Genomic DNA, 14,929 nt, shown 5'->3' on the forward strand with positions numbered 1-14,929 from the left:
GATGTCGCTGCTGTCACCCCGAGAGCGGCTCAGGGGGCCCACCATGGCCCGGAGGAAGCCCCCCCAACCACGACCCCTGGGATCTGTCGCTGACTCGGTCCTGCTTGTACACGAGGTAATGAGTGCACATGTGCAAGCTCTGGGCCAGCCCTCAGGTCTCCGTCCAGGGCACAGGCCAGAGGCAGAGCCCACAGCTGACTCACATCCCTCGGTCTCTGCCGACTTCCCCCTCCGCTCTGTCATGCACTCCCAGTGCTCTCATCATGGCCTGCTGTCACAGACCAGGATCGTTTCTGGGGCACGTCCTCCCTCCACAGAGACAGGGCCCGCTGCTTGCTGTGTCTCCCCCACACGGGCACAGGGCCCCGGCGCACGGCTCAGAACCAAGCCCCGACTCACCTCCCCCACCGCGTTCACCACCGGCAGGTGCCGGAGGCCCATCGTCCGGAACAGATTGAAGACTTGTGAGACGTGCGTGTTGGGCGAGACCGTGAATGGAGACGGGTTCATGTAAGGGGTGACGTCCTGAGGAAGAAAGCATAACGATTACCTCGGACGTCAGAGAGAGGCCTGGTAGGAGAGGAGACCAAGGGGGGCAGACCTGGCGCCCCGAGCCCTGAGCCAGAGCCCAACCTCTGTACGTGCGAGTTCTGCCGTCCCTTCACTCCTTAGCCCCCCTCCCCACCAAGGCCTTGGGGTTAAGCTGATGTGCATCGAGGAAGGGGAAGACTCAGATCGCCCCCTCCCCCGCCCACCAGATGCCAATCACACCCATGCATCGAGCGGCACTGCCCGAGTCCTGCAGAGACACCCTTCTTACCACAATCATCCGGGGGTTCAGCAGGGTCAAGTCCAGGTCGTGGATGTCGGGGTAGCGAGGATAGTCCTCGGCCATCTCGGCATAGGAGAGCCGGGGCTGGCTGGCGCTCTGCGATTCAAACAGGACGGGGCCCCGTGAGGCGGTGCCAGGCAGAGGCTGCCCCCAGCAGGCGGGCGTGCCCCCCCCACAGCAGAGGTCCCCTCAGCCGTGGCTGCTCTCCCTTCAGGCCTGCCTTTCCCAGACCCACCATGGAGAACTCCATGGCTCCCTTCTATGAGAACAATCCCCACATGACCTCAAGGCCCGGAGGAAGTAGCAGGGGTCTGTTTCCTCAACTACCCAACAGCAGTGAGAAGGGGGAGGGAGGGGAAAGCGGAGACCCTCCCAGCACTTCTGTTCCCCTCCCACTTCCCCACAACTCCTTCCTCAGACATGCTGCAGCTGCTGCTCATCCTGAGATACAAACTAGGAACCTCATCTGGCACATTAGTATCTGCCCCCACCCTAACTCTGTACCTCCAAGGGCTGAGAATAAAACACTGGGGGGCCCACGAGCCGGAATCCAAATGCCAGGAACTCGGGAGTTAAAGCTCTTGGAGGCCTGGATCTAAATTCATAAAGCTCGCTGCCCAAGGTTTCTGTCAATACTTAATAGCTGGGCTACGTGCAGAAGACCATTCTGGGGGAGGAAAATTAGCAAAGTATAAAAAGTGATTTTTAAAACTTTTAAGAATCACTTAAAAGTGAAGGAGTTACACTGACTGGGCAAAAGAGTCCATGAACAAGAGCAGGTTGATAAACCTACTGGGGGAAAAGCTCTCTACCAGAATTCATGTGATTCTCTTTGAAAAAGCGAATGTAAGGAAATTCCTTTATACTGGACATCCAAGTACAGATACTGTCTTTAAAAAGAAAAAACCCAACAGTGTAAGAACAGAGACCACCAAGAAGACCCAAAGACCACACCTGACACAGAAAGCACTGGCCACCAAGACCACTTCCACAGAAGGAACAATGACAGAACCACAGTCACTGATGACCCATTTCTCCTCTCCCCAGGGAGCACTTGCATCTCCTCTCCTGCCTATTCAGCCACCAGAATCCCAGAGCCCATTATGAAGTAAGACTCACCGACTGACTTTCAGAATAACAGACACCTCGGACCAGCAACGTGACCAGCTGAGATCGAAGAATCAGGCCATGAAAGGTCAAAGGGCGGAAGCGTTCTTCCATGGTCCAGTCTTCACTGGGGGACTGGTCTGGATACAGGTTGGGGTAGGGTGTGTATCTGTTACAAAACCAAATTAGAAACGCTTTAGGTCCACCCTAAGCCTCCACTCATTTCACAGCATCTGTATCTCAATGTCCCCAAAGACAATTTGTTGCTTCATTTACAGAAGTAACAGAGAAGAACCATCAGAAGAATAAGAGAGACGAGCTGTAACACAGGCAGGGAAGGCTATCCTGCTCTCCTGCCTCCCCTCCCGGGAGTCTCACCTCCTCTCCAGCATCTGCTGGAGGAGATCCTCCTTCTCAGCCGGCTCCTCTGTGGCAATGTGCTCGTCACACATGTTACGGAGCTCGCTCGAGGGATAGGACTTCATGGACTGGCTCCTTTTACGCTGCTCACCAGCCCGGGTGAGAATGCTAGATTTCTAGGAAAAAGAGAAGAGGCTTAAGTGGACTAAAATCCAAACGAGTGCAAGGGGAGGCTCACAGACCGTCTCTTTGGGCCAAAGTGCTAGTGCTGCCAACATCCACAGCACTAAACTTTAGATGAGAAACAGCCCTCTGGTATCACAAGACTCTCCTAGCGGGGTTCCTGGTACATAATTAAAAGCTTGGAAAATCAGCCCTGCAGATATAGAGAGCTGCTCATAGTAGGTAGCAGTTTAGGTTAGGAGGAGTAATAAAGATCGGCTTTATTTATTTTCTTATGTGTATATGATTTAAGGGGCAAAGATATTCAGATCCAACTTTGGGGAAGAAATACCAATATAAGCAGTTTGAGGGACATGTAACCCCATTTTTCTTTTCCCTCTCCCAATACAAATCTATTTTCCTTACCTTGAATTTTATGTTGTTACTGATCAACTGGTTTCCTTTCATGAATTCCTTCTCATTGCCGCGATTCTCTGTCACCACAGGGAAGGCATGGTGGACTGTGGTTCGTAGAATGCTGACCAGAGACTGGATGCGAGTGTGTGGGTAGACGTAAGTCAGGTTGGGCTCCATGATGTCACTAGCTCTCAGCCTGGGAGGATGCAAACATCCAACCCCATCAGAGAGGTGGTATTTCCAAAAGGAGACTAAGCCTTAACAGGGCACTGAACTACTTCCCAGAGACATTTTCCTTTTAATATTCAACAGAATCATGTGGTAGATGACAAAGAGCTGTGACTCCCCTTATGTTAAAAATCTCACTGATTTGTCATCTCTCTCAGCTCTACTGTTGGGGAAGTCCTAAAACAAAGTTTATCTAGGCTAGATTACCAATGTGTTACACAGTACAATCAGCTTGCTAGTAATGCAGCATTTTAATGGACGTACAGAGAAATTCTGTAAAATGTATTGGTGCACACCATGTAATCAAAATTAAAAACATGTTGCCCTCCTAGACAAACAGTCCCCAAATAATGTTTCATAAATGGTTTTCCTAAACTTTCCAAAGTATATTGATAGACTTTTTCATGACCAATAACAAATCCAACAAGCTAGTAACTAATTTTTGTAGCTGAAATACTTTTTGTGCTTAGAAACTAGTTTGACTGTATTAAATTTGATTCTTTCTGTCAATAACATCTTGAGGCTAAAATTGTAGTAGTAGGATCTCTCAAAGAAGATGAAGTTTTGTATTTTTCCTTCTTACTACATTATTTTCCTCCAAAAAACACAACAATTCACGGCTCCACCAGCAGTCTAGCAGTATTTTTTAATTCTCCACAGGTTCAGAAATACACAATTTTTATTATTCTTAGCTCTCTGCCAACTTAATGGGCAAAAAAAAAAAATATGATCATTCAAACTTGTCTTAATTTTTTTTCTCTGATTATAAGAAAGTTTGAACAATTTTTCAGGTTGCCGACTTTCCTCTTTTAAGAGCTGCCAATTGATATAATTTGATCACTTATCCACTGAGGAAGGGATATTATAAACTTGTGTCAATTCTTCATTGGTTTTAAATGTTTTTATCTACACATATTTAAGGCAAGATATCTTCCCAATAACTTTCTTTCTCTTTTATTTTAGAAACATTGCTTTTAGTTGGGCATAAATTTCATTACTTTGTTTCTCGTACCTTCTTTTATTTCTACAATTGGTATAGACAAAAATCATTCCATCTTATAATTGATTTTTTTGTTGCGTCCAAAAAAGCCACCATTTTAAACTATGGACAGTCAATTTTGAAAAATCATGGCTGGCAAATTTTTAATGCTGCTGCTAAGCAGGTTGGCTATCAAAATTGTCTTTGAAATTTGACTTTTTTTTTTTTTAAACAACTCATTTTCTTAGTCCACTTTTAGTGTTTTCTAAACCCAGATGTTTTTTCTCATGTTTCCATATGTTACTCTGTCCCAAGCTCTTTGACTTAAGATTTTTTCTACTCAGTAATTTTGGAATAAGATGGAACCATTGCCTCACTTGTCCATTTCCACTTCTGTCTCCCACTCCAGAAGCGGCACCCCTCGCAGTCCCACATGGATGTCATAAATGCCTTTGTTGAATAAGTCCCCGGTCCATTTGGCCACCTGCAACACAAAACAAGGATCTGAGAGAATCCAGACAGAAGGTAAAGTAACCCGTTAACTGGAGAAGGGAGAGGAGGTATTTACCATCAAGGTGATCATAATGGGAAGCCCATAAGTGATCTCGTTGGTGGACTCTATCAGGATGACTGTAAGACTGATGGTCATTCGGACCACACCACCCAAGAAAGCTGCGGCACCAATCAAGGCAAAGGTCCCTGAATAGATGTGGCCCAATCCAATGTAGCTAGTTAGGAATGAGGTCAGACATATGAATCAGGATTGCAAGGTTGCTGGGGTGGGGAGCAGGGGAAGAAATGCATTCGGCACCACATGCATGCACACAATACACACAGAACACCTTTTCAGAATGTTGGCAACTAAGCGTCCAAAGGCAGCTCCACAGAGCAGGGAGGGCACGAAGAGGCCGCTCGGAACCGACATGCCATAGGTCCAACACGAGAGTAAGAAGTAGAGGGTAAAGAACAAAGCCAAGGTGATGGGGCTGAAAGTACCTGTAAGACCAAAGAGCAGCTCAAGTCACACAGGCAAGCACCGAAACAACTCCCTCCATTCATCTCATCTCACCCCCCTCACCCACCCACCCAGAACCTTATTTTGGTGAGTTCCCAAGTCCTGCCTCTGCTCAGAATTCCTAGGGAAGGTCCCCTGGGGAGTAGCCCAGCTTGAGGCTTCCCAGGCAAAAGGCCCAAGCTGGCCCTGGACACAGTGAGGCTGGTGGGGCCAGCAAAGATCCAGCTTTTGAAACTCACCATCTTGGTGAAAAAGCTGCAGGATGGCAGATTCCTGGGGATTGAAGAACAGCGTTGCCATATCATTGTAGGTCTCATTGGGGCAAAAAAATGTTTTGATGCTTGCATTCACGTCTTCTGAGATAACCTGAGGATTGGGAACCAAACAGCTGTTAGATGGCCAGACTCCCGGGCCACACTTTTGGTCTTCTCTCCGGGTGCTGTTTGTAGAGAAAGTCAGGCCTGGAAGCTCTCACCAGAGATGAGGTGGGCAGCAAAATATGAAGTCAGGTACCATAAACAAGCAATTCCAATGGTGAAGCCATCTTCCTTACAGGAAATGCTTATGAAAATGAGAAAAGCAAGCAAGAAAAATAAACCATGCTATTCTCTATACCAAGATGCCCACATGGAGTGCACTGGCTGAAATATGCAGTTGCTTTGGGGAGTTAATTTTTTGGAGGTCCACAATCAGCCCTTGTATTAAGGGCCTGTGCAATTATGAAAGAAGGATAGGACAAAGGAGAGACAAAGGGAACTTTGGGAACTATATGGGAAAACTTAAATATGCAAATGAAACTGGAGCACATTTTGACTCAAAGGAGCTACTTTAGTTCCAGGGGAAAAGATTCTGCCCTATTGCTACTAGAAATACCATGTTTCTTGATTTTCCTGCCTATGCTTCCATCTTTTGTTTATGTCTCCTGAAAACGCCGAATTGATAGGTTCCCATTGCATTCACATCATTTCTTTAAGCAGCTCCCCTTTCCTCCTCATTGGGATAGTTCTCTGCCTTCAAAATTTCATGATTGAGAGCTCTCCTTCTCCCTTCTCTCCTCCCTCCATCTCCCAATCCTCCTTCTCTCTCCCTCAACTTTCCTGGGTTGACTTCCCTTCTACAAAACTTTAGCCAATGGAAACTAGACAAGGAAGTCTTTGAAATCTCTCTCGGGTCATGTTTTCTTTCCCTTGTCCCAAGAATTTCTATTTACTTCCACCCCAACACCCAGTTCCTCCCCAATAATGTTCTAGTGCATTAGTTGCTTTCTGGGGATGGAGATAATCACAAAGCAACACTGAAGGGAATGACAGGTGTCCTGAAGGACCCATGTGACCTTCCAATCAGTTCCAGGGGCTATATGAATAAAGTGGGAAAGACAGAAAAGCAGATTCATGATGATAGACCTAAGACTCTTCATTATTTTCCATTAAGAAGGACATGACCATATGGCTACTGACCAAAGATTTGGTTGTTAAATCAGGTTGAGAGAAGATTAAAAACAAAATGTAAGGGAATCAATCTCCTCAGGACTAAGTCCTAGACTTCATGTGGTATCAAGGACACCAGAAAGATGCAACTGGGCTGAACCATGATGAGATAATTTCATTACAGGAAGGATTGGGAATCAGTCTTTCAGAGGGAGAGGGAAAGTTCCTCTGAGGTACAAACGTTAAAAAAATGTAGAGGGGAACTTTTGAGAAGAGCCAAGAAAATGATAAAAGCTCTGGGACCTTTGACTACAGAGCTGAACAAGCTAAGCTGGGCCTCAAGGGAGACACAGAAGAGAGCTCCTTACTTGGCCATTCCTTGTTTTGGGCTCAAAGGATAAGAATAAAAAGAGGACTTCACTGTTTCGTTCTCTTCACCAGAATAAGAAAGCAGACTAGAATTCCGGTGTGTGTTCTCTAACAAGGGCCGTGCCCGATTGAGGCTTGCTGTAAGGACTCTCTATGGAGGACTGAGGCCCTGTTCTTCGCAAAGGCATGGGACAGGTTTGCAAAATTTGCCCCAAGTATTTATGGGACATTGGGCTCGAGGAACAGAGCGTACCTGCGGCTGGAAGGAGTCGTTACCACTCTGACTTGCAGAGGATATTTGCCGGCACTCTCCCAAAATCATGGAAGCAACAAATACCACAACAGTGGTCATCAGGGATACCAACAGGCTTTCCAAGACTCTATGAATAAAACACAAATCAGATCTCGTTTTTACAAAGAATTCTAAAAAAAACAAACAAAACAAAAAACCCCAAAAAACCCAAGACTTGTCTGTCAGAAAATCCTTCTCTATTAAAACTCCTCCCATTCCACCCTACCCTGTGCCCCTTTAAACAGCATTTACAAAAGCCTCCTCTTAAGGCAATATGTTTCCTGTGTTCTGATGGGGGTGATGGTCAGTGGGCAGCTGCCCATCAGCCACACACCCCAATGTAGTCTGATGCTCAGAACTTAGGGATGAAGGGACAGAGAGAGCCCTTTTGGGCAAGACCCAAAATTCACACTGATCAAGCTTCCAAATAACAAGTCCAGAGCTACAGTTACTGAAAGAACAGAAACTCTGATTTGTAAACTCTCAAAGTTGGGCTTTATTCTGCTGTTGGACATGCCAGGGTGGCTGGCTCTTTGCCTAACACTCCCTAGATTGGATTTTAAATCTGAGGCATCGAGGGCACATTTCCAGGAGCTCCCATCCCTCTCCATTTTTGGCTCCTACAAAGTTAAACAAGACACAATAGACAGGGAGGAGGAGGCAGCGGCGCAGATACCTGACAAGCTTAGGTTTCGGGTGCACGTTTCGCATACGGTACTTTGCAAGCCTCTTGTTCAGACAGTTGAATGTGGCTCCGAGGAGGCCCCCAATGACCCCCATCACGATGAAGAAACCCAAATCCACAGCTGTCCAGAGGTGACATTTTTTATCAGAGTCAGAGCACTGAGAGAAGAAGAGAGAGAGAGAGAAAGGAGGGAGAAAAAACCAGCGTGCAGTGAGCACACAGAAGAGTGGAAGAGAGGAAGATGGCCAAGAACAGATGCAAGCACACACCCTTCCTACGGAGCCACCGAGATGTGAGGAAGTGATGGCCAGGAGCAGCTGCCCAGCCTGCCCTCCGCACAGGAGGCGCTTAGCCACCACCGCTTGGGCCTGCCCCCAGGGCTTGTGCAGATGCTGCCAGACAACAGGACCACAGCTCCTCCTCCTCCCCTGCCTGCCGGACACTTGTCTCCTGCGTCTCCTTCCCCGGGCTGCTCCATTTCTCTGTCACTGCTACTATTCTGCCTGGCGTGGCTGCTCAATGAAGGCTTCTCCCACCTGACACACTCTGCTCCTCACCCCCAAGGGGGTGCCCTTCCCTGCCCCCAAAGAGGTGGCCCTTCCGGTCAAGACAAACTCGAGATGGATAAGGGGTCACCACCTCTTCCAGCAGACTGCCCCCTCTCCTCCCCACTCTGACTTCTCTTCACTCTCTCCCTGGCTTCGGGTATATCCCTGCTGCCTACAAGCATCGCTGTGCCTCCCCCATCCCTGAACATCCTGGCCAGATCCAACAGCCTCAGAGCTATTATTCGTCCTTCTCCCCCATTGTTCTCTCTTTCTCCCCCACCATCATCCCATCCTTCTCCTCCCCCTGGTGTTCCACCTTTTTCTCCTCCCCCATCATTCCTCTTTCTCCTCCCCCATCATCCTGTCATTCTCTTCCCCTATCATTCCCTTTCTTTCTTCTCCCTCATGTGGCTCTCCTCCTTGAGAAGACGTATCTCTTGTTAACTCTCTCCAGTCTGGCTTCTGACCCGAGCATGTAACAGAAACCTCTCTCTCCAAAGTTACCAGAGATCTCTCTCCTCAGACCCCTCTCCCCCCCCATGCCCTTTCTGCAGCCAGTGTCAGGGGTCAAGCTTTCCTCCTTGATGTTCTTTCCTCTCTATCATATCCTAGACTACTTCCCAGTCTCTGTGCTGGCTCTTCCTCAAGTCATGGGAGTCCCTCAGAACTTCGTCTGGGCTGCCTTCCCTTCTCCTCCTATCCTATTTCACTTGGTCTTCTCATCAGTTCCCATGGATTTAATGATCATTTATGTTTATGCTGATGATTCTCCAATCTACTTATTTGGCCCCAACCTCTCTACTGACCTCCAGTCTCTCATCCACCAACTGCCTACTACTACCCATCTTGAAGTGGGTATCCCATATGATCAATATGTCCAAAACTGAACTCATGACCTTTCTCCTGTGACTGTGGAAGGCCCCACCATCTTCCCAGTCACTTAGGCTCATAACCAGGGGTCATCTTTTAACTCCTCACTCTTTCTCATACCCCACATTCAATCTGTTGTCCAATGCTTAAAAAAAAAAACAAAAAACAAAAAACAAAACATTTTTGTCATTTGTACAAGAAAAATCTGACCCAAGAGGAAAAAAATCACAAGAAAGAAAAACAAACAAAAAAAAGGTGACAATACTATGCTTCAATTCACATTCGATCTCCATAGTTCTCTCTCTGTGTACAGATGGCACTTTCCATCCCAAGTCTATTGGAATTGACCTGAATCATCTCATTGTTGAAAAAAAGCCACGTCCATCAGGATTGATGCTCATATAGTCTTGTTGTTGCCAGGTATAATGATCTCTTGGTTCTATCATCTATCATCAGTTCACATAAGTCTCTGCAGGCCTCTCTGAAATCCTCCTGCTGGTCATTTCTTACAGAACAATAATAGTCCATATCATTCATATACCATAATTTATTCAGCCATTCTCCAACTGATGGGCATCCACTCAGTTTCTAGTTTCTGGCCACTACAAAGAAGGCTGCCACAAACATTCTTACACATATAGATCCCTTTCCCTCCTTTAAGATCTCTTTGGGCTATAAGCCCAGTAGTAGCACTGCTGATTAAAAGATACGCACAGTTTGATAGCCCAATGGGCTTAGTTCCAGATTGCTCTCCAAAATGGTTGGATCAGTTCACAACTCCACCAACAATGCAATAGTTTGACTTTATCTTTGTAACATCTTTCCCCTATGGCCCAAACTCGTGTTTGTCATCATTTTGACCAAGGCCTCATCACCTCACACTTGGACTCTTAGCAGTTCGCTGGCTGTTTTGCCAAAAATCCCTCTCCATTCCAATCCATCCAAGTGCAGGTCTGACCATGTCACCTGCCATCCCACCCCTGCCAATCCAATCTGCTGCAATGGCTCCCTGTCCTCCAGGATAAAATAGAAAATCTGGTTTGGTGTCCAAGGCCCATTTCTAATCTGCTGCCTCTCTCCTTCCCCTTCCCTGATTCCTTACGCCCCATCCTCTCTGGGCTATTGGTTTCCTTGCTATTCCTCACTCAAGACTTTCCATCATTAAACTCAGGTCTTCCCCGGCTGTCCCCTGTGTTTGGAAGACACTCCTCAGATTCCCTTCTACAGGAAGTCTTTTCAGATCTTTCATCCTCTCTGTCTCTCCTCTGTTGATTATTTACAATTTATCTTGTATGCAGCTTGTTGTACACAGTTGTTTGCATGTTGAATCCTCTACAGGCTGTGAGCTCCTTGAGGGCAGGGACCATCTTTCTCCTTTCTCTGTATCCCCAGCACTTAGCACAGTTCCTAGTATATAGTAGGTGCCGAATAAATGTTTAATGACTGCCTGCCTGGGGAGATGGAAGGCTTCTTTTTCCCCAATGCCACTTCTCTACCACTACCATGACCCTGACAAACCTTCCTATATGGAAGTTGGTACAATCAAGAATTATCACCCAATCCAGATACTGGTGACCTTTACCTCTGACATCAGAAGTTTTTTTTTTGTTTTTTTGTTTTTTTTTAATGCCCATTGAATCTTGTGTATAACTTCATCTCTCAACTCTTGCCTTCATATCATGGGAGTTCAACATACATGCTGATGTTCCCTCAATGACCCAAGTTTCCCAGTTCCTCAGTCTCCTCAGTCCTCCATTCAACTTTAAACAAGAAAACCTTGATGTTACCATCATCCCCCAGCATCCTACATCCATGTTCTTGAACCTCCCCTTTTTTTCCATCTGATCACAATCTTTTAGGAATCTACCTTTCCCACTGTCTTACAAGTCCTAACTCAGTTCTTACTATTCATGTGTGACTTCTAATCCCTCCAGCCCGCCATTCTTTCTCAGCTACCCTCTGCTCCTTCTCAGTCTCAATCCATTGATGAAACACTCTAGACTCTACTGTCCACCCTTGAATCGCTTACCGCTGTCTTACTGCTGATCGTGCCTTGCCAGTTCCCAAGCCTGGACTCTTCCTCACATCAGCTTTCTTTATACCTAGTCAAAGATGCTGATGAACAGAGCCACGGAAGTCACAAATGCTGGGCTGATTAGTTCCACTATAAACTGCTACTGGTCTCAAATCAGCCCTTACTGTGGCAAGACAATCCATTTATTTCTCCCTAATCGATATCTACCCACTCTCTATTCTAAACTTTCTCTTCTTTGAGCCTCCCACAATCTATTCCCTTCACAATCCTCTAAGCTAAGTACTTGGAAGCTGTATCTCACCAAAGAACTAGGCCATTCGCTAAGAGCTCTCCTTCCTGCCATTTCATATTATTCAGATATTTTCCTTCCTTCTAATCCCTGATGAAGACACATCCTTACTTGCTATAGCCAACCTTTCTATGCCCACCCTCACTCCTCTCCACTCCCCGGCCACCTGGACTAGGTGCCTCCACCTGCTTTTAAAGCCTCTGAGATACAACTTCTGATCTCACTATACAACTAAACCTGCCTCTCCCAACTGCACAGTGATCTCTTGATTGCCAAATGTAAGGGCTTCCCCAGTTCTCCTTGAATCTCTGTCTTTTTCACTGAGACACCCTTTCCTCTCTCTGCTTTCAGGACTCTGCACTCTCCTGGTTCTCCTCCTCCCCTCCTCTCCCCTCCTCCCTCCTCCCTCTCCTCTTCAGTTTCTTCTCCCAAATCTTCATCAATGTCACTCCCAATAACTATGGGTGTTCCCCAAGGGCTCTCTCTTCACATTATCCCACTGGGTGATCTCACTAGCTCCCAAGAGTTCAATTATGATCTCTAGGGAGATGAATCCTAGAATTTTCTATCTGGCTCGAGTCTCTCCCCTAAGCTTCAGACTTACAAGACTAAGGGACAAGTGGATGTCCTGCAGGCATCTCAAACTCAACATTTCCAAAACAAAACTTGTTACCTTTTCCCCTAAACTCTCTGCTCCTCTGAAATACCCCCATTAAAGTCTCAGTCACCCAGGCTCACACTGTGTCATCCTTGATAACTCAGTCTCACTCACCCTACATTTCCGTTTATTTGCTAAACCTTGGTTTTCTGCCCTCACCGAGCCTCTTCTCAGCTCCCCCAGCTCAGGCCCTCATCACCTCTCACCTGCACCCCTACTTCATCTGCTCATCTCCACTTTCTTTCCCCTCCAATCCATTCTCTATTCAGCTCAGCCCCTGCTTAATCAAGTCCCATAGCTCCCAACTAGCTTCAGTATCAACTACAGTCCTCCATTTAGTAAATAAAGCTCTTTGTCAGCTGACTTCTTCCTATCGTGCAGTCTTCTGGCATTCACTCCCTTCCAAACTCTACGGCTCTAGTCACAGGGACCTACTTGTCACTCTTCACCATAACATCGGCCCCTCTCCTCTTGTGTGCCCCCCCCAACGCCCCACAGTCCAGACTGTCCACTTTCCTCACCTCCACACCCAGAATCCCCACCTGTTTTCAGACTCTGCTCAAATCCCAGCTTTCCTAGGTCTTTCCTGGTGGTAAAACTTTCTCCTCAAGTTCTTTACAAGTTGTCATCTCCATTAGAATAGAAACTCTACAAGGGCAGGGCCCATGTCTGCCCTTCTTTGTACAACCCATGTTTAGCATAGAGTAGATACTTAATAAATCATACTGAGTGGCTAGGAAGAAATAAAACTTGTATTCTCGGATCCAAAGGGCAGTTTTTTGATTGTCTTTCTGACTGCTGCTCTTTGGCACATTCATCAAAATTGATTTCAGGGAACAAGTATGATGTACTGTAGTTGGGACGATACTAACCTTAAACTCTCCAAAATTCAGCAACCCAGGGAGTTGGAAAGAACCCCAACTTCCAAACTGGATTCCAGAGCGAAAGAAGTTCAGAGTGAATGTGGCAGACATGGAACAAAAGAGCTAAAGAGGAGAGAAAGAAGAAACAAGAACTGAGAAGTGACGAGCTTGCCTTTCCATTTGACATTCCTCCCATTAGTCAAGTGAGGAAGGAGAAAAAAAATCTGTACTACATGCTTCATAAAGCACAGTCAGGTCACACCTGAGAACCCCAAAATCAGGGGCTAGGAACAGGAGCATGCTAACAGAAAAAAGCCCTGGGTTCTAGCTGGGCAGAAATGAGGGCTCACTGGGTACCCAGTAGGGGGGATTCAGACCCAGGGAGTCCCTGAAGTCCCTTCCAGGCCTGAGTCTGTGGTCCTGGCCAGGAGACAAGCTTAACTGTGATGCAGTAGCCACATTTATGAAGGTCTAGTGCTTTCCCAGCTCACAGGGTTATTGGGAAGACATGAGAAGGGATTTTTGTAAAGGGTTTTGATTTTCCAAGTGGCATTTATTCCTTCCAGGCCAATGCCTGAGGCTGGGTCCCCACGCCCAGGACAGAAGCTTGTCCCTGACCCCCTCTCATTCATCTCCCTTAATCTCCCTGGAGTTCAAGTGGTAAGTGAAAAACAAAAAGTGGTGAATTCAATTCTCGGTAACGACCATATTCCCTCCAGGAGAGGCTTTCTGTTCTAAAGTCAAAACTAGGAGCTCAAGTAAGCGTTCTCTTGGCTGGTGAGGCCTCCAGACTTGAAGTCAGCTCACACACTATCCCACATTTCAAAGCCTCTTCTTACCACTTTCCAAGTGAGCCCCTGGTTCCAGAAGGACGAGCCTTCTTCTAAGCTGAAGAGGGTGCCCCCAATGGGGGCCCCAAAAGCCGCGGCAACCCCTGCTGCTGCACCTGCCGACACAAAATCTCGCTTGTCTCTAAGTTGGAGAGAAAAGGAAAAAATGTGACACCTTGAGATCACTTGGGACACAAAAGCCAACATTACAATACATTTCCTTTTACTAACATCTCACCCTTGAATAGGCAGTTAGGGATTCTGAAATGGGGATTCCCTTGCATGAAATACTGCCTGAAGGTAAGAAGGGCTCCTGGTACACAGGAGACTTTTTACTCATAAAGATGGGCTCTCTAGCACAGCAAAGTCATCCTACAAATTTACATGTTCAAATCATTTCTCATCAACTGACACCTCGAGAGACAGATTAAAGATGTTCTGTAATCAAAAACCCAACCACTTTCTCACCACATCTCCTTCCCCCAAACCTCTGCATCAATCTTCACTAATGCAGATGTCAAAGCCCTGGCTATTTCCAGAGAAAGAGCTGAATGAAGGCTAAGGAGGCAGAGAACAAAGAACACGTCTATGGATCAGCATAAAGAGGGTGTGTGTGTGTGTGTGTGTGTGTGTAACAAAGTAAGAAAGAGAGAGAGAATTATGAATAGCAGAAATATCTATCAAACATGTTGAGCCTGCAACAAGAATTCAATGAAAACATAATTTGGAAATATTTAACAAATAAAACATATCCAAAAAATTGAATAAAACAAAATAAACAGGTAATAAAGAAATTTTTACAAATCACTTATTGACGGTCTGCAGGCATTCTACTGTGCAGTCTTGTAGCCCCTAGTCTCACCCTTTCCCCTGCATCTATAGCATAGCTTAAATTCTGAATCATTTCTGTCTCAACTGCCCTCCATGCTTTTCAGCTTGATATTTTGTCATTCACTTGTCATG

General features: G+C 46.4%; 1 protein-coding gene across 2 annotated transcripts in view; it reads right to left on the reverse strand.

The window, feature by feature from the left end:
* Positions 1-14,929, reverse strand: part of CLCN6 (chloride voltage-gated channel 6) — a 33,024-nt gene that overhangs the window by 4,827 nt on the left and 13,268 nt on the right. For both annotated transcript variants that reach the window (XM_031962853.1, XM_031962852.1), the window contains exons 10-22: positions 13,976-14,108; positions 13,146-13,259; positions 7,865-8,031; positions 7,150-7,276; positions 5,340-5,466; positions 4,928-5,081; positions 4,654-4,813; positions 4,463-4,569; positions 2,888-3,074; positions 2,318-2,475; positions 1,952-2,108; positions 821-928; positions 400-525 (exon numbers count right to left, since the gene is read on the reverse strand). In XM_031962853.1, coding sequence (XP_031818713.1) covers positions 400-525; positions 821-928; positions 1,952-2,108; positions 2,318-2,475; positions 2,888-3,074; positions 4,463-4,569; positions 4,654-4,813; positions 4,928-5,081; positions 5,340-5,466; positions 7,150-7,276; positions 7,865-8,031; positions 13,146-13,259; positions 13,976-14,108 — 1,825 coding nt within the window. The remainder of the gene's footprint in view (positions 1-399; positions 526-820; positions 929-1,951; positions 2,109-2,317; positions 2,476-2,887; positions 3,075-4,462; positions 4,570-4,653; positions 4,814-4,927; positions 5,082-5,339; positions 5,467-7,149; positions 7,277-7,864; positions 8,032-13,145; positions 13,260-13,975; positions 14,109-14,929) is intronic.

Source organism: Sarcophilus harrisii, chromosome 3 (assembly GCF_902635505.1).
Source record: "Sarcophilus harrisii chromosome 3, mSarHar1.11, whole genome shotgun sequence".
Classification (NCBI taxonomy): domain Eukaryota; kingdom Metazoa; phylum Chordata; class Mammalia; order Dasyuromorphia; family Dasyuridae; genus Sarcophilus; species Sarcophilus harrisii.